This window comes from Trematomus bernacchii, unplaced genomic scaffold (genome assembly GCF_902827165.1).
Source record: "Trematomus bernacchii unplaced genomic scaffold, fTreBer1.1, whole genome shotgun sequence".
In the NCBI taxonomy this organism is placed as follows: domain Eukaryota; kingdom Metazoa; phylum Chordata; class Actinopteri; order Perciformes; family Nototheniidae; genus Trematomus; species Trematomus bernacchii.
This window is the reverse complement of record NW_022987646.1, coordinates 1,745,400-1,765,513: the sequence shown is the minus strand read 5'-3', so window position 1 is coordinate 1,765,513 and position 20,114 is coordinate 1,745,400. Positions and strand designations below refer to the sequence as shown.

General features: G+C 41.1%; 1 protein-coding gene across 1 annotated transcript in view; it reads left to right on the top strand.

Moving 5' to 3' along the window:
* LOC117485498 (dedicator of cytokinesis protein 2) overlaps positions 1–20,114 on the top strand; it is a 98,227-nt gene that overhangs the window by 23,738 nt on the left and 54,375 nt on the right. The window contains exons 24-26 of the mRNA XM_034134049.1: positions 197–303; positions 13,911–14,053; positions 19,964–20,059. Coding sequence (XP_033989940.1) covers positions 197–303; positions 13,911–14,053; positions 19,964–20,059 — 346 coding nt within the window. The remainder of the gene's footprint in view (positions 1–196; positions 304–13,910; positions 14,054–19,963; positions 20,060–20,114) is intronic.

Below are 20,114 nucleotides of genomic sequence, written 5' to 3'. Positions count from 1 at the left end.
TCTTTGAATCAATTCCAAGGTGGGGAAAAAAGGAATGAGGAGATTATGTTCAAACTAAAAAAAACATGCAATAATCTGTGTTAAATTATTCCTGAATATTTATTGTGCTCATTTTCAAGAAAACAAGCCTGTTGTTCCTTCCGTATAATGATCTTGCCGATTATTTATTCCACTGCCTATTGCTTTCTCTTTTCAGTGAGTTGCTGCATGACTTTTATTCCTGCATCCCCCCTGAGGTACTCCAGAAACAGAAGGTGGCCTCCATGACTGAAATCGTCAGCAGCAAACTCTTCCAGAGACAAGGTGTGTCATTTATTTTTTCTGTCATAGGCCTCAGCATTGAGCTGCTAACCAATAGCCGACTTAACGGTTGTGGGGAGAACCAATCACAGATGTGCCCAGCTCTGAACAAATACCACCGCAGTCTGTGAAATCCTACAGAGCATTAGTTGCTTCTCACTTAAAGGTTGAGATCGCATTAAAAGGTCTATTATACAGTGAGTAATTCCCGCACAGCTACAGGACTGAGCAGACAGCTGTTCCCACTGTACTTTATGATCAGGAAGGATGTCCTTTACTTCAAAGGCTTTATCTTGATACAGCGCAGTGGATAAAAGTGTGGTGCTAATACGGCAAGGGTAATGTTCCATTCCCTGTAGGGCAATCCAGTAAAGCACTCTGGGTAAAAGCATCTGCCACATGGTGAAAGGACAAACTGTTGTTTATTCATGTATGCTTTATTTTATTTCCTGCACCATACACACACATTCAAGTCAATTTCATTAATATAGGAATGACATGGCAACCTATAATCTCCAAGGAAGCAGACGATATGGAGGATGACACTCCCAAATACTTAAAAAAGGAACAATGAATGATTTTTAACATGAATTCAACTACAATCTTTTGAATCCTTGATATTTGCTTGATTTACTCTAAGAAAAAAGAAGGGTAAATCTACTTTAACATTAACAGTTGCTTCAGCTTACATTCACCTTAATACTAAATGGATATCTGTGTTTATTTGTCAAAACAGTATTTTTGTCAGTGGCTATTTTTTATTGAGGGAAAAAAACAAAAGAGTTTGGATATTTGATGCTGATGCTGTAACAAACTATTTGAGTGCTGCTATGTTTATCTCCACTGACATTACAATCAGCTCGATGTACCCCGGTCAGATACCATATTATTACAATCAGCACAAGTGGCACCGATTAATGTTCTGGTAAATTCAAGTCAGCAGGCTGGAATAACATGGACCTAACCAGTAAACATTTGTAGTCTGAAGCAGTATCTGTTCGTTGGCTTTTGTCCTTGTGGTGTTGACATTCCCTATCCGCCCAGACTGAAAACATGCATGAACATTATTGCAAGCAGAAAATGAATACATGGTTTACGCCTTATTAATTGTTGCCAGTGAATATAAAGAAAGATGAGTGCTATCCATATTAATGTCAAAGGTAATACCTGCAGTTTGCCAAAGGAGAAGAAGTAATAACGCCTAATGTGTGAGGCAGATAAGCGGAAAGTGTTTTCAGAGCGCAGCAGTGTCATAGTCATTACTGTGTCAATGTTCACACCATGCCTATTGTTTGATTTCCCTAGATTTGGTGTAATTGCCAGAGACACATGTTTTTGTATGTATCGGGCCATTAAAGTACACTACACATTAAGGATCATACACTCTGCACCAAGTTCACCCCCTACTACGGTTCAGCCCTATTATGTCAGTCTAATTGGCTTGTAGTGGGCTGATAAGTGGTAGTTTCCCCTGCAGAGGACCACACAGTGATGAATAGAGTGGGCAAATGTTGTGCTGCTGTATAAAACCGAGTCGATAAGGGGGCCCATCATCGGGCCTCTGCAGTGGAAGAATTGGAAAAAGGCTGTGAGTGATTGTGGTAGACCAAATGTGGTTTCAGACAGAAATGGGTCTGAATGAGATGGGATGGGATGGGATGCATGCTGGGCTGTTGGGGAGAGTTTAAGTTACATCATGGATAGTGCAGGTTGTGTATGAGAATGCATCCATGCGCACATGGGGCAAACACATTTGCATGTATCTGTTTCAGAGTGACTGATGACACCATGTCTCGGTGTGGGTGTATTTGTGCATTTCAGTATTTGTGCAGCGGTGCATGCTAAATGAGCGTGGGCTCTGCCTTAAACGTTGTTTTTTCCCGGTGTAGCAGTGGGTCCGCTCATCAGTCAGCCGCTGCCAGCCGAGGCAGTGGCCGGTCCACGATACGGTCCTTTGGTATTGATCTTGGCTCCGATGATTGATTCCCAAGGGGCCTCAACGACAGCCTGGGCCCTCTGGCTCGCTGTCAACATTCTCTGAGTCACACTCTGTCATCAGGGAAGGAAGGCGAGAGGGAAGAAAGCGATGAAAGTAACAGGAGAGGGAGTGATGGGAACAACAGGTAGAAAAGAGATAAAGAGGTGTATAAGGCATCATGCCAAAATGCTACAAATCAATTTAGGCAAACAAGGTCTCTGAATTATCAGTCAATATGTGAAAACCAGATGGCTGACCTAAAACCATTTAGAAAGCAAATATTTAAATACTTTTAGCTCCAGTCAACCATGTTAAGAGTCATTTGAGAGGGTGGAAATCTCTATTTGTAATAAAAATACTTCCTATGCCAGATGAGAGGGATTCAGGCAGAGGTAGTTTAGAGACAAATGAGGAATGAACAAACAAAGGCAGAAAAGATGGAAAATATCAAACTAATTTGCAAAGGAGGGAGACAGAAGAGTAAGGGAAGATGTTTTGGGAAAATAAAAGACTTCCCACTGGCAGAAAGGGAAAGGGGGATGACATGATGATTAGTAAAGGTGGGACAAGTTTAGAGATATGGGAAAGATTGATGACAGTTGAGTGGTGAAGAGACACTGGCATTTATAGGGAAACAAGGTATTCTGGAGAGAGGAGAGAACCGGTGGTGGTACAGAAAGAAAACTAAATAGCTTGAGAGTGAACAAGTAAGAGTTTGTGAGAGACATACTGATGTTGTTTTGCTATAAAACAGTCCAGAAGTGATTAAAGTTTAAGGCCTGCTCACACGCAATCTATCAGCAAACCCGCTTGCTGTCGGTCCCAGCTCCCTACCCCCCCCCCCCCCCATCCTCCGGCACACTGCTTATTTATTCATTCGTTCTTTTATACATTGGTCTATTCCATCTCGATCCCTGCCTCACCAAATGAGGGCTGACGCTCAGTCTAATTGAGATGCATTTAAGCATTGGGATGCTCATCAGACGGCTTGTATGCGGGGATGCCATTCGTCCAGGAGGCTGAAATATGTAGCACAGCTAGATTATATATTTATCATGGCTAATGGCCCCGGGTGTCCTATCACTGCTCTGCAATACATATTTAATAACCATACCTGTCTGTTTGACTGTCTGTCGGGGAGGACCTGCCAAGCTCCGTCTCCAGGGAAAAATGCCAAGCCTTTGACAGTGTAGGAGATGTTAGATGATTGAAGGGGAGGGTGTGCGACTGTGCGTGGCAAGAGTCGAGAGGTCACCTGCTAGCTAATGTTCGAGAGTGAGAATTAAAAAAAACAGATAAGAATTAAAACCAGTAAAAAATTAAAAAAACATCTCAGTAGTAATTTGATTATAAAAGTACCAACTGCAATGCAACCTATCTGTATTTGAATCATACCTTGATATTTAATGTATTTTTTACTCACTATGAAGTGCATAATGAGCAGCACATTCGCATTAGCTCCACAGTTATCCCGTCACATACTGTTATTGTTAGATTGAAGTGCCGTCATTGCAAGAGGGCATCTTCTTACAGCAGAAAACACAACATGTGGTTGTGTAGGGAATATAATCAGGATGTGGATTGGTTTAAATATTCCTTTTTGAAAATATTTTGGTAAAAATAAGCGAATCCAGAAAGTATTGGAACTACCATGTATTTGTTACTTGGTGTTACTCACTAGGAGAGCAGTCTCTATTTTTGCAATGAGGTCCTGTCACACTGTAGTCACATGTGTTCACTTTCGTGTGTGTGTGTGTGTGTGTGTGTGTGTGTGTGTGTGTGTGTGTGTGTGTGTGTGTGTGTGTGTGTGTGTGTGTGTGTGTGTGTGTGTGTGTGTGTGTGTGTGTGTGTGTGTGTGTGTGTGTGTGTGTGTGTGTGTGTGTGTGTGTGTGTGTGTGTGTGTGTGTGTGTGTGTGTGTGTGTGTGTGTGTGTGTGTGTGTGTGTGTGTGTGTGTGTGTGTGTGTGTGTGTGTGTGTGTGTGTGTGTGTGTGTGTGTGTGTGTGTGTGTGTGTGTGTGTGTGTGTGTGTGTGTGTGTGTGTGTGTGTGTGTGTGTGTGTGTGTGTGTGTGTGTGTGTGTGTGTGTGTTGTGTGTGTGTGTGTGTGTGTGTGTGTGTGTGTGTGTGTGTGTGTGTGTGTGTGTGTGTGTGTGTGTGTGTGTGTGTGTGTGTGTGTGTGGGGCCTGTTCATGTGCCCCTCATGTCCAATTGCATCCTTTGGCCGTGTTTGAAGGGATTCTATTTTTTTCCAATGCTCAAAAATATGCTTGTGGGATTAAAGCTATTGGCAAGCAAATACTGTTTACACATATGCAGATACAGGCACAGATACACATGTGCATCGTGTGGGGGGTTAATCTGGTTTTGAGACAACATGACATTTACGATGCGCATTATGGCTCATTTTAGGCAAATTATAATGCAATCAGTGTGACAGATTGAGAGCATTAACACTGATAAATGGGGGGAAAAGAATGAGAGCAAAGAGCAGAAGGACAGTGGGAGGAAAATGGCGTTTTACTTTCCAAAATCAGGCCAAATCCCTGATTCCATCTAATAACCCTCTGCATTTTTCAGCCAGACAGCCATTCCCCCTCCTCCATCTGTACAGCTGGAGGGAAGACAGCAGTCATGTCACCCGTCTTGTAGAACAGATGAAACATAAACCACATTTTGGTGTGATGAATTGTTTGTGCTAAGTGTGTCTGTAACATAACATGATACTAAAACCATAAAACTGAAAATCAGAGAAGCTGCATTCTGCCATCTCTACTGTAAACATTTGATTTAAATGCATTATTCACATCAAGCCATATAAACAGCAGCAATCCCATTACTTAAGTGTTTGTGCTTTACTGCCGCACATCATACAATACTGTTGACATTGTTCCCACCCGTGTCTATATTTCCCCTGCTGTGATTACTTAACAGATGCATGTCAGGGCTTGATGAATATGGATGACTAATGTGCTGTACAGATATTAACGTCAGGATTTAATCAGTGTTGAGTGTTGAGTGATCTTGGTTGTTCCCGCATTCTCTACCAATCAGCATTATTGACAGGTCACTTTAAGCCTGAGATATAATGATACTGAGAGGGGTTTTCTACATCTGGCCCGTAAGACAGTTTTAAGATATTACCCTGTAACCAAGTGGGATGTGGCTATGAATGTCTATTTATGCCGTCTAAAGTAAGATTAGGCTGTGTTGGTATTCTAACATACTTTTAAAAGCAGATGTAAAACGCCAGTGTATTTAATAGTGTGAATACGCTATGTTATACTGTATATGTGTGAGTGTTACACTGAGGGTAAGCAACTATTTGCATGCACCACAAGAGCCTCTTATTGTTAAATATTTCTCCAAGCCTTTCTCAAAGCAGCTGGTTGAGATGTCATTTCAAAGCTGTCAGCTTTACTGCTGCTCAGGGTGTGTGATTGTAACAGGTTGCTTGGTGGTCCAGTAAGCCCCCATGTGCCCATATGCTGTATCCTTAGTTATATGGACATATTAAGAGACAAATATGTGAATCGTAAAACTCATAATAGTCATTGGCTGCTGTGCCCCCCCCCCCCCAGGCTGTTAAATGTGTTTGTATCTGTTCTCCTCCCTACAGTCTTTGTTTACTGCATACCTCCTATCTTTTTTCAGTTCTCTTCTCTTTTCTCCTCTCTTAGCTCCTACTGAGTCTTGCTTTAATATATAATTTTAACATTGGCTTTTGTTGCATCATATTAAGATTCATGTCACGCTGTACTCTTTCTGCGTTGAGATCAAGATCTCAAACACCTAGCCTGCAACACCTGTCAGAAGATTTTGAATGTAAACTGGTTTAAAAAGTGGGGTTTGTGTCCATCGAGTGTTCAACAGCAGAGGAGCCATCTGCCACAAATTATTTAAAAACTTTTGTTTAACAGAATGACCCAAAGTAGCTGAGCTAACTGTAAAAGCTGTGGCTTGACGGTTTAAAAGAGTTAATAAGAGAGAGAGAGAGAGTCAGTGTCTGTCATTCATTAAGGGTCTGCAGAGCCTGCAGAAGAACTAAAAGAAGGATGGATGAGACTAATGGAACAAAGTGAATGGAGTTTAATCATTTTGGGAAATGCCTCTGTCTCCCAGTCTACCTCTGTCTCATTTATATTCTGTTCCATGCTTGTGTCTCTGAGTTAATCTCAATGGAAACTGAATGCAGACAATGACAGTAGAGGGACACCACGGTCTGTGTATCAGCACACCTGCCCAGTCATTTATTTAGTACGGATGTGATTGGTTAAATGTTAACCAGAGACATCAACAACCTGACAGAACATGGTGTGTTTGAATGGTAACGTGACGATGTGTGTTTCCATGGTAATGATTGTGTTTGCATGGTAACGGGGAATATTGTGTGTTGTCATGGTAAGGGTTGTGTTGTCATGGTAACACGGTGGGGTGTGCTGTCAAGGTAACGTAACACAGTATGCAGCCTCTACAGTACGTTCCCGTTGCGTTACTGCTAACTCAGAAGTTATAATTCAGATATCAGTATTCACTTAGAACACATGATCCACATGAAATGAAACGGCACTACTTGTAAAAAGTACGTATTACTTTATTTTTCAACTTGATAGTTGGTTTTGATTGCAGTACCCATAATACTTAGAGTTAGTAGTACTGTTCAGGTTCACAATGCTGAAAAACTACGATGCAGAATTAAAAAACGTCATCAGATATATGCTCAACAGTAGGCTGCAACACCATGATATGTCCCTCTGAGAATTAGCCTGTCCACCAGTCAAAGCAGGGACATTGTTGACCATAAGGCATTCATCTACCATTGATCCGCCCCTGGATCGTTTGGATTCCATCAGAAACGCTGAAGCAACCGATGTTTGCAAGAGACTAATTGGTCAATCAATTAAATATTCATATGGGAGAGGGAGCAGGGGAGGAAAGCAGAGATGAGATGTGGCAATTAGCGGGTGAGTCATAGACAGGTGGAAAGAAAGAAAAAAGATCATTTGCACGCTGTTTGAAACACAGGGAAAATTAATTGAAAGCTGTATCTAGACGAATCACTCAGGGGATTATCTGATCAGTATCAGCAATATCATACTGAAGAAAAATAATCGTGCTCGAGACGCCGCCCTTTACTGTGATTGTGTTTTCTTTGGTTCTGCTGACAGTGGATTGTGCCAGGTCTCATCAGCATCATAGCAGGGAGAGCATTCATTCACGCAGTTTTAGATTATTTTATGCATTTCTATGAAAAGAGTCATCCCACTAAAACATTTAAATACGTCTATTTTGCACAACAGCATATCAAACAAGCTATAAAAAAAGAAAGAAATGTAAACAGACAAGCACAAACCTTAATGCTAACAGAGAAATAAGTGCTTTCTATTTCAAAAGGGGTGTAAAAATGGATCAAGGAAAAAAAGTTAGGAAGGAGGGAGGGAGACAAATGAAGAATGGAGGGAGAGTGGATGAGAGGAGACACCCACTGTGACACGGAGAGATGAGAAACATGCTGAGAGAGACATTTAGTCATAAACGAGCGGGAAGACAGTTGGCTTGGTCCCAGCCCCCTCTCAACTCAAAAGATTTACTTGTCGTTGTGCCTCCAAACCCCCTCATTATCATTTTTTCTATCACTCCGCCTTGCCGAAAGCAAGGGACGACAACTAAAGGAAGGGAAGACAACTAAAGGAAGGGAAGAGAGAGGGATGGAGATACGAGGAAGAGAACAATGATTTACATGCCTCTTAGAAACTGAGATTGCATCTCATTATCATGTGCTATAGTTTATTGTGTTTGCCTGTCAAATGAAAAAATAGAGCAGAGAAGAGAAGAGATGAGCTGGCTGCTGAGCCATCAAAGCTGTTCTCTGTGTTGTGGCCTGCCAGCACGGATGGTTGTCTGCTCTCATAAACTTGGTAATCCAAACACATAACCACACGCTCACACAGGCACAGAGACATTCCAACTCACACATCAAATATCAGTGAAGCTCCAAATCAGACACAAGGACAATTCACACTTGGACACACAGAGACACATTGCTTTTATTAGTCAAAGGCTGAGATTACGGCTAGAATAAAAATACATTTCAATTGAATATAGATGAGTACTTGAAGCTCTGTATGTACACGCTCTGAATATGTTGTGTGTTGTGCGTCAGCGCCTGTGTAGATGAGGAAAAGTTGAAAAGCATCCCAATGTTAGCCCCAAGATATTGATTTCCATTTGCCCATCAGCGCCAGTTGGGCAAAGCTTTCTTCCCTAACATGGCTGAATTGATTTGCTGCACTGTTACACCGCAGGATAAAACGCATAACGCAACTAAATCACACAGGCAAGTGGAACATAGAAACACAGGTGTGAATGGGAAAGTGAAAAATACACCTTTGCCATGAAAAAATAGCTTGAAAATGTTATTTTGTACATGTTGCATATCAAACCTCTTCAAATGTGACTAAAAGGTAACAACTGAACTGTATCCGTCAAATGCCTTTCTCTGGTGCCTTTTGCAAGGTTCCTAAAATTCTTCTTCTCCCCAGCCACTACCCCTCCTCTCATCCTTATTTGAGCCACTCAGGCAGAGTCTCTTTTTAGGCTGCTTTGTTACAAAGCTGCCACTAGCAAGCTCCACCAAACAGACCTTGGCAAAAATGGTTTACGGTTATAGGATTAGGTCCATGACCGGGGTTAGACTCTGCCAATCCTAGTGAAGGATGCCGATTTGTTTTGAGGTTTATGGTGGAAGCCTTTCACAGAAAATTAGGGCTGTTGCGATTTACCGTGATATTTAAATATCTAAATATTATTTAATGTCAGTAATACATGCTTGATAGTATGTGAACAAATATTATAATAATATCTTAACATTTACACTTTTGCTCCCTTCCCCAGTGCCCCCCCCCCCCCCCCCATGTGTGAGTGAATGAGTGTTTTTAATTGCCGACAAAACATACAGTAAACAAACTTTAAGATTAATTTCACTCATAGCATCATTCTTCTTTTTACATTGTCTACAAATGTCAGATTTATTTTTAGTATTGTCATTTATTTTACCAGTTATTATCCTTTTGTAAAATAATATTGTGACAACCCTACCTGAAATGCTAAGTTGCTGAGTTTTGATTGACAGAACTGAAAAACAGGGAATGGTAATCAAGAGGAAAGCTGTGCAAAGACCCATGGTGGGATCTGCTGAGAGACAAAAACAAGATGAACAATTACAAACAAAAGCTGGAGCTGAGAAGATGGAGATTATAATATGCATAGAGAATCAGGAAACTCTGGGAATATACACAGCAGATGATGAAAGAGAGACACTCAAGAGGGAAGAATCCACCAGGAGGAGGGAAAGGAGTATATGCTGGCAGATTGTAAGAGGAAACAACATTTGCAAGATTTTTGCATTTAAATACCCAACAGATCTGCCAAGGCAGTCATTTTGTTATTTCAACAAATTACTGCGACAATGAAAGGTCCTCCAGCTCAAATAAGGGCAATTGTCTTCCCTGATAAACTACTCGGTCAAAAATGATAATACTTCTCAAGTTTGTTTTGACTCAGTTAAGAAAATCACTGAAATGACCTCCGGTGGCTTAAAGAGTCAAACAAACCAGAAGCCTCCATGTTTGTTTCGACCAATTTTGTTATCCGCTGTGAGGATGCATAATTTAATTTAATTTAAAGAAGAGAACACCTTTTTGCATATCCCTTTGTTGGTTCAATCACTCAGTTCTCCACAGAACTTAGAGTGTGCACTCAGTGCTGCAGAGAAAGTGTTCCTGGAAATGGACCTCATTTCAAATGCCCTCTTAAAGAATGACCTTGACCCTGGGACCTGCGCACACCAACGTAGCTGCTGTTCTTACAAGACTGAAAGCCCCGAGGACCTCCTTGCAGTTCAAAGAAGTCCCTGAGAGAGCTTCGGTTCAGGCTGAAGCAGCAGATATTAACATTCCTGATGTTATTCCAAGCCAGGCGAAGTGCAGAGAAATACCTGCAAAGTGAAAGGCACTGTTCCACATCGCTGACTGAAGAGTATCAGCCGCAGAGATGTATTACAAAGGCAGTCTGTACTTATCATCGAACTCAGTTCATACTCAGGAGCTCCAGAGACATGATGGGAAAGGGAATGTAGGTAAAATCAAAACAGACCATTCACACCTCATCAGATCAATCAAAGTAGGATGTTGGAGATGAGCGAGTTATAATGGGTTTTTTTAAATACTTTTTCAGAGGTTTAAGAGGGGAAGCTGCTGCTGACTGAACTGAGGTGTTTTACTCGGCATAAGAAACTTCCCAGGAGAGCACAGGTTAAACAGAGTGTATTCGAAAAAGCGTGAGACTCTAGTTGTTTTTCCATCACTATTGAAATTGGTGAAAATATATAATCTTCCAGTGTCAGCACGCTCTGTAGAAAGTTAATGAGTCAAGCAGATTGTGTCACTGTTGGTAGACAATGAAAATGCAGAAGGTTAAAGTACATTGCATGAGTATGCCTGCTACCTGAATATTACCAAACATTTTCTTCATTCAGAAAATAATCACAATGAAACAGGACATAAGATTAAGTCTCAATAGTCTAGTTTTATTTATCCCTTATTTACTATCTCTTTTTCTTTCTCTACCTCATTTTGTTCTACCCAGGCTTCACTCTTCAAGATACAAAGTGAGACTGATTATTCCTAACTCAAAACAAAAGATTATAACCCTAGAGAAATATAAACGCACGTTCTCTCTCGTCATTAAGTGTAAAACTAGCTAGCTAGATGCCCATCTAGCCTGCACAGTATGTGTGTACATTATATTAAATGTTACACACCATTTGCAGTAATGTCATGCCTGAGGCTTGACTAAATGGGTTCTTCCATCTTCCTTGACATTTATATAGGGTCAGTGTAAACATAGTAGACCTTGAAGCCTGCTGTCATGGTTATATTTTCATCAAGCCTGGCTCCTGACACAGTAAAACAAAAAGCATGCGATGTTTCGTACAACAGGATACCATTTCAAACCAACCACCCCCTGCTATATACTCATGTTCGCTCCCCTGAACATGTTGCACCTATAAACACCAGCTGGCTTAGTTTCTTAGATCAATAGAAATAAAGAAACATGTGGCTTTGGGGTCATTTCAGCAGGGAATGAATTTGTACTCGGGTTTAGTGGTTCATCCAGCACCCAGAAGGCAGATGGATTAATTCTCGCACACACAACACTACTGCTATAAAACATAACCTATTGTTTTCTCTATCGGAAAGGACAAAAGATGATGAGTTTCTGTTGTGATGGATTAAACAGATTTAACAGGCTCTCTTCTCAAATACAAAGCTGGCAGCCTCTGAAGCACCATCTCTACAGCCACAGAACAGGAGCCCTCTGTCTTTTTCGGTTAAAGACACAACTTTGTTTCAGGTTTTACATTATACATAATGGTAATTATTTTTAAATTGCATGGCACTGAGATACTACTTATTTTTGTCTTCCACACTTATCGTGAATGTTGGATTTACTCTACCTGTCCAGCCCCCTCCTCTGCCTCCATTTTTCTGAGTCATGAGGGCTTTTAGTGACTCATGCATCTCCCCTTCACTGTCTCTCTTAACCCCCCTTTCGTGTGTGTGTGTTGTGTGTGGGTGTGTGTGTGTGTGTGTGTGTGTGTGGTGTGTGTGGTGTGTGTGTGGGTGTGTGTGTGTGTGTGTGTGTGTGTGTGTGTGTGTGTGTGTGTGTGTGTGTGTGTGTGTGGTGTGTTGTGTGTGTGTGGTGTGTGTGTGTGTGTGTGTGTGTGTGGTGTGTGTGTGTGTGTGTGTGTGTGTGTGTGTGTGTGTGTGTGTGTGTGTTGTGTGTGTGTGTGTGTGTGTGGTGTGTGTGTGTGTGTGTGTGTGTGTGTGTGTGTGTGTGTGTGGTGTGTGTGTGTGTGTGTGTGTGTGTGTGTGTGTGTGTGTGTGTGTGTGTGTGTTTTGAAGGTCCACTCAGCAGGCCTATAAGCTTGCCTCAGTAAATAATGGAACTAACGAGCATAAGCCCAAATGAGCTTTTAATGGGCTCTGTCTACCTGCGGCTACAAGAGAGGAATGGGTGGAGGGGGCAGAATGATTAAAAAAGAACGAGACAAGAAGGGGAGAGGTCAAGGTAGACAAATGAAAAATATAAAGATCAGTTTTTAGCAATCACTGTTTCCTTACTTTGTACATGTGTAACTGCGTCATATTGGTATTGATATCTGACCTTGAGATAAATTATTTGACCTGCAAGCTACATCCGTGATCAGAACCATCTTGGCCAAAATGCTGATTGTGTGTTAAGATAGGCAGTGATTATGGTAGCAGCTGAGTGCAGGCACTATGACACATAAGGGATATTGTTGAACAGCAAAAAAAAGTGTATTGTACAGAAACTAAGAATTAAGTCATTGTATTTAACCGCTATAACTTTATTTGAATTTTGATGCTAAGTTTAATTGTATACATGTAGATAGTTTATTGTCCAAACACTGGTTGATGTCATATTAGTTAGATTTGTTTAAATTAGGATATCCAAAGTATGCCATAACACTCATGCTCATTATTTAATCCTATATAACACAATATTTTATCTGAATACAAGCTACCAGCCTTTTCCCTTATTATTGAATTGGCAATAACTTTGAAAGATGTATGACCCATTTAAAAAAAGGGCACATATCATAAAACACTCACATTCAGTGTTTGTAGATGTAGATACATGTTGGTTTCTGGAGTCATTTTTTAACCAACACACTGTCAAATAAATCCAACCAGTCATATGTTTTGGGCTGCATTGGTCAGAAAAGGTGTTATTATTAATAAAGCCATTCAAATGTGTCTCATACACATCATTTGACTTACTCAGGTCTGCTTTAAGGTCTCTTTTCACTACAGTGCTTTTGCTACCAGTGTCCCTTTTCCTTCCTATAACTCGAAGGCTCTTTCCATACAGCATCCATAAATAATTGATGGAGCGGTGAAGCACCATGTGAAAGTAGTATAAATATAATAGATGCTCCATGTATATTAGCTTTTGATATGGATATCTTAACATTAATGACATTTTGTTCCCACATAAGTGTTCTCGACTTTGACGTAATGTAATATCATTTTTTGACGATGTCTTGTGAGACACAGTTAACACAGAGGCTAAAGAGAGATTATGATCAATCAGATAGATGGCACAGAGAAACATTTGGCCACGGCGATTGATGAGTTGTCTGTTCGGCTGACAGAGCAGCAGACATGCATGGAACTGTAAATAGACACTTGATTGATACCACCTCATTGTGCAGTCTTGGGTTACGGTTGCATTTCTTCTTCATGCTGCAGTTGCATCGTTACTCAAAGTGTGCGGGCAAGGCTGTCTTCAGAGGAGCTGAACCAATTGATGTGTGGGTTTAGGTATTAAAGGGCTTTTCAGAGAGGAACTGCATAAATGTAAATCTTAAGGCTCTGACTGTTGATGTGTGTGATTAAACATCTTAAGACACTCACATCTTTTATGGCCCTGCCTAAAATATGTAAATAAAACATCACTCTTGCAAATAGGCTGTCTAGCACTTCATTTTTCTTACAGACTAGTTTATTAAACCTGTCATTTTGAACCATCGCTGGTTTTGTTTCTTCGCAGAGTGCCGTGATGTGCTGTTACCCATGATGCTGCGGGAGTTGGGTGGGGCACTTGCCAGCATGGCTGACGGGCCTCACGATGAGAGGAGAAATAGTCTGGAGCTGCTCAACAACATTCTGGAGGTCCTCAGCCGGGACAGTGTGGTAAGACGTAGAGCTATTTAATAGTAAAGAACACATAATGGAAATGTTTACACTGCATTCTGGGTGATTGTTTCAAATTAGACAGCGTTGAACACATCCAATATACTCTGAGAACATGTTGGGATCCAATTTCTTTGTTGACATTTGAATATAGTTTAGCTAGATATTATAAACTCAATCACAGCTTATATTAACACCAAGTTCCTATGTGTTTCAGACTATCTCTCAACATCATTACCTCCCTCATTGTATTTCCTAACAACTTCTTTCATTTGGAGGTTTTCTGTATAGTTTTACTCCATAGGCCGAAAGCAATCCCATTACCTCAACAGCTGTTTGGCTGAATGCTTACAGTTTCCTGAGATATTTAAATACCAATGGTCAATTGAGGTGCAACTAAAGTGCCATAAGTGGGCCGCAACAACATCGGTTTCGACTGGTTTAAACTATAAATGTGCCAATGACCACAATAATACATTCTAGATTATTACCGCTGAGGCAGACCAATAAGCAAACAACCTATAACTGAACTTTAAGCATTATTTGCTCTCATATAACATTAAACCTTCTTACACAGGATTTTTATTAGTAAAGTGTTAAAGTAAAACAATGCAGGCAGGAACTAAAAAACCTTTTCTTTATCTTTTAAGGATCACTGGATGAATGTGTAATGCCCCTGAGCTCTGTGCCTGCCCAGTGCAATTTGTCTCCTAAAGAATAAAGTAAATAGCCTTAAGCTGTTTTGTTTCCAGTCTTCCAGTTGTGCAATAGTGCAGGCCTTGACCAATTAAAATCTAATTGATTGTGCCGCATGTTAGTCTGTCGAAACAAAATCCAGCTAGCTCATGAACTAAACACCTTTAATACTCACACAGAACAAATACATCAATGGAATCCATCTGAGGTCTTTTAAATTGCTTTTGCAAGGTATTGGCAACCTGCTGAGTTTTTGAAGTGAAGGTGTGGCTCTTTTTTCAGCTCTATTTGTCTGGATATCTGTAATTAAGCATGAGCCGAAAAAGGAGAGGAGAGGGAGAAGTAATGAATGAATGAATGAATGAATGAATGAATGAATGAATGAATGAATGAATGAATGGAGTGCAATAGGATGACATTAGCGTGCGCCGGTTGCGGTATAACAAAAGAAAACAGGCTGTAGCTGAGATTCAAAGGGACATGACAGGTACAAACATATTAACGTCTAATACATGCTTTATATGGCATTAGGGGAAATGTCTGCTGATGGACTGCATATATGTGTCAAGACTCCAGATCAAAGTATTCTCTTAGCAAACACACACTCAGAGTGAGCACTAGTTCTGATATTTATTTCCGGATTTAATTTAGTACACATTCACACCATCTAGAGTGTGTGTTGCTAGACTGCATGGTGGAGTTTAATGAGAACCCTGGCCGGCAAAACCTCTGCATTGCTTCCTTTCTTTATGCTTTGCAGCATAAAGAAGGGAAGAAGGGAAATAATTAAGAAGAGGAGAAAAAGCCAGATAGATGAATAATGCCAATGGCCATTCAGGGAGAATGAAAAACATTGAATGGAATGGTAAGAGAGAGAGAGAGAGCAGTACAAGCTAAACAGACAGAGGGGAGAGGGTTTATGTCTACACTAATAAGGTGGAGGGGTTCTACAAGACAACTCTGCACTGAACTAGAGAAATGACAGTCTGAAATTGGAATGGGGGTGCAATAAAACAAATTGAAGAAAACAACAGAAATAGAGGAAGACATGGGTGATGTGAGACTGTCTCAATGTCTCACCTTCTGGCCCTCTATCACTTATTTTCATCCCCTCTCCTTTTGTTTTCCACCCATCTGTCTCTCTCTCTCGCTCAGGTTGGTACCTGATTAAGTTGTTGCACAACAGATGTCTCCAAACTGGGGAGAGAAGCATAAAAAAAAGCTTAGATGTAAGAGAAGACAAAACAAAAGACAGATGCTCTCGGAGAGTTTGTGTTGAATGTATAAGTCAGTCTTGTTCGTGTATGTGAGTGATAGAGAGAGACAGTAAGAAATGGCTCACCCAGGCTTCCTCGTTTTCTTCTTTTACCTATCCCCAAAACAATGGGTTATTTTCACATTATTTTGCCAGCGAAAGGTAAACCAGTACAGTTTGGAATACATGAACAGAGTATCGACATCTTTGTGTTTTGCAGGAGAGGGAACGAGCGTTGTGCCTCATCTCCCGTCTTCCAGCTCTGACAAACCAAAATACCTACAGTGAGCCAGAAAGAATTAGGCTTATTTGGGATCAACAGCTGCGCCACAACCTTAGTGTGTGTGTGTGTGTGTGTGTTTGTGTGTGTGTGTGTGACAGTGAGAGCGTGAGAGGGAAAGTTTAAGGTAGTCTCAGATAGAAATGGTATGCAAGAGGACACACTTACACAGTTGTTCATCTTTCAGTGCCCTGTGGCTGAGTCAGTACATTTAGTGTGGTTTAATAATAATAATAATAAATTCTATTTATATAGCGCTTTTCTAAGACCCAAAGACGCTTTACATTTGGGGAAGGGTAGACAGACAAGGACAGGCAACAAAACAAAAACAAAACAGAGAAAAAAAAAGAAAAAAAAAACAGAAAGCAGTCAGGAGGAAGTGGGGGGTGGGGGGGGGGGGCTTATGGGTATACAGATTTGAAGAGATGGGTTTTGAGGCGGGACTGGAACAGGGTGAGGGACTCGGACTCACGGAGGTCTTGGGGGAGGGAGTTCCAGAGCTTCGGGGCTGCCACAGAATGCTCTGTCCCCAAAGCTCCGGAGTTTGGCCTTGGGGATGGAAAGCAGACCGGCTGAGGTGGATCTGAGGGACCGGGGTGGTTGGTAGAGGATGAGGAGGTCAGTGAGGTAGGGGGGGGGCCAGGTGGTGGAGGGCTTTGTAGGTGAGTACCAGGAGTTTGTGTTGGATGCGGTGTGAAACGGGGAGCCAGTGAAGTTCTTTGAGGACCGGGGTGATATGATGCCATGATTTGGTGTGGGTGAGGAGTCTGGCGGCTGCGTTCTGGACACGCTGAAGTCTATTGAGGGATGTAGTGCTGATGCCGTAGAGGAGTGCGTTGCAATAGTCCAGGCGGGAGGAGATGAAGGCGTGAATGAGTCGCTCAGCTGCAGGGCGGGTGAGAGAGGGACGGAGTTTGGCGATATTGCGGAGGTGGAAAAATGAGGTTTTTACAACTTGGCGGATGTGGGGCTCGAGGGAGAGGGTGGGGTCAAATCTTGCCTTCATCCGGCCCTTAAAATATCATCTGCCATCAGGCCAGCACACACAGCAACACACACAGACACACAAGCAAAGTCAGTAGAAGAGAGATTGCCGTTTTAAACTTTGAACTTGAGTCTTTTTTCCCTACTTTAATTTCTATTCTGACCTTTGCTCTCTGCTATTATTATTTTCTGATCAGCTCAGACAAGGACATGAACAAAAAACTAATTCTGGTGAGATTATTATAACACTGTTAGCATACTCTAAACAAATGTACACACACACGCACACACACACGCACACACACACAGACAGACAGACAGACAGACAGACAGACACACGCACACGCGCACACTGACACAAAGATGCACCCTGCAGCATTATTACTAAGATGTGCTTGGATGCAGCAGATGCCCCAGTAGTGAGTTACTACCCTCAGGCAAGTCTGAGTCAGCTTCCATTGACCAATTCACTGTAGCATAGTGTGTGTGTGGTTGTGTGTGTAGGTTTGTATTTTGTTCTGTGCTCATGGATGCATCTGTCAAGGTGCATGTTTTTTATGTAAAATGTGTATTTTTTGGAAAGAATTAGCACTATTTTTATGCGTCATTAGTCTGACCTTGCATTTTTCTTGGGTTTCAGACTATTTGAATTACTTTGTTGCCTTTTTTAAGGTGGCAATTGTCTTAAATGTTTTTGACATTAAAAGTTGTTTTCAGTATTTTTTTAGAAATGTAAAATGTGTTATCTTATTAAAGGCTTTATTTTCATCATGCATTGACTGCTTTCTGCATATTCAATGTTAAAACAATACAGATGAATGGTGGCAATAATGTTTGGGTTACAGGACAATGGATCTCAATTATATTGCTTAACAAAATAAGGAGAAAATCTTTGACCATGGGTCATCTTATTCATAGTACAAGTGTTACCTAAAACATCTAAAGCAGGGGTCACCAACCTTTTTTAGGATGAGAGCTACTTTCAAAAAATAAAACAAGTCGGGGGCTACTTTTACTCCTCTTTTTTTGTTTTTTGCAGTGTATATATTTAGCACATTTAACATTATTATATGCTGACCTTTAACCTTTGTGTGCTGTTCGGGTCTGTGGGACCCGTTTTCAGTGTTTACTAAAAGAACATGTATGCAATTTAATTATTTTAACTGCTTTATTTTGGGGGTGGACCTCACATCCTCTAGGGGGGTCCTCACCTCCTCTAGGGGGGTCCGGGGGCATGCACCCCCAGGAAGATTATTTTTAAATGTTGAAGTGAAATGCATCAATCTGGTGCACTTTGAGCACAACATGAATTTATTGATACAGCTCTCAACACTCAAAGGGAGCTGTATACTTTTCAATAATCCAAACATCTTTAGAATATGATCACAACCAATAACAAATCATTTAAACTTGTTTATTCTTATCTTATGTTACCTAGTTAGCATTCTTTCTTTTTATTTATGCATATTTTACTAATCACTCCCCTTTTAAACAGTTTTTTTGTAAGTTGCAACACACACAGTAAAACCCTGCCCCTCATGTGTTGTATAGGCTGGCACGACTAGCTGTTCATTGCTTTTCTTCCCGACTGCAATGCTGGTCCCGCAAATCAAGCAAGAACGTGATTGGTCGATATTCATTGTGGGGCGGGGGGAGGAGGGGTGTTAGATAGATATAGAGTTGTATTAAGTAGATAGAGTTCGCTATGATTGAGCTATTTTTAGAACATGCCCCGCGGGCGACTAAGTGCCCGCGGGCACCATGTTGGCTACCCCTGATCTAAAGTAATCCCATATTATAATATTAAATGGGTATCAATTATCAATATGTTTTTGAGGTATTTGACATAAGATATCACAATATGTGAGTTTTTTCATATACCACTGCCTACTTCTTTTTATGTTTAGTAGTGTTGGTTGTCAAAGCCTGCTTTTAATATGACTGACCCCTGAAAGAGTTGCAAATATTATCCACCATTTTTTCTTTTGCTTCATAAAACAACTAAATTGCTAGAATAAAACATCCCTTTCCAGCTCCAGACAGTAAGACCAACCATATGTGCCAGATTAACAACACTTGCCATGACAAATAATTGTTATATTTTAACTAGGAGAAAGTCATTTGCCTTGGGAAAGGTTTAAGCACAGACTGTTAGATCTTCTCGTCCTTGTTTGCCTCTGGGCAGATGGAGGAGAAGAAAGCTGACAGAAAAGTGGCTTCAAAGGAAAGGAAAAGATGGGACAAGGAAAGCAGGTCTGCACAAAAAAATCCACATCCACGTGCCTTTGAGGTTCAAATGTCCACACTGAGGATGATTAACTGAATGTCCTGGTGAGGCCTCTTCCTAAAAAGTGAACCGACTTTTAACTTGATTCTCTTTGTTGTTTCATTTGATCCACCAATCATCCATTCAGAGCCCGAGTGAATCTTTTTATTGTGTGTGCAAACTTGGTTATTTTTGCTGTTAGGAGAGTTCATGAGAGGGAAAAACGGCAACAAAAACAAATCAAAGGTTTCTGAGATGGATCTGATGTTATGCCTGAGAGGAAGCTGATTCAACAGAACCGGATTCTGTTCTGCAGCTGTTCTTGTTTTTGTGTGTGTTAACAATATTATGGTTCCTTGTCTATACTTCTCTCTCCATCTTTCCCCAGTATTCCCCGTGATTTAACTCTGCTCTGCTTTTTGTTTTCAGGGTGAAACCTTTCAACATGTGCAGGACATTGTGGTGTCTCTGCTGAGGATCATCAACCGGACGGTCATCACGATGGGAAGAGAGCACGCCCTAATCGTAAGTACATAAAGGACTGCAGACCCTCCTCTCTTTTCTCACTTTGTCTGCTCTT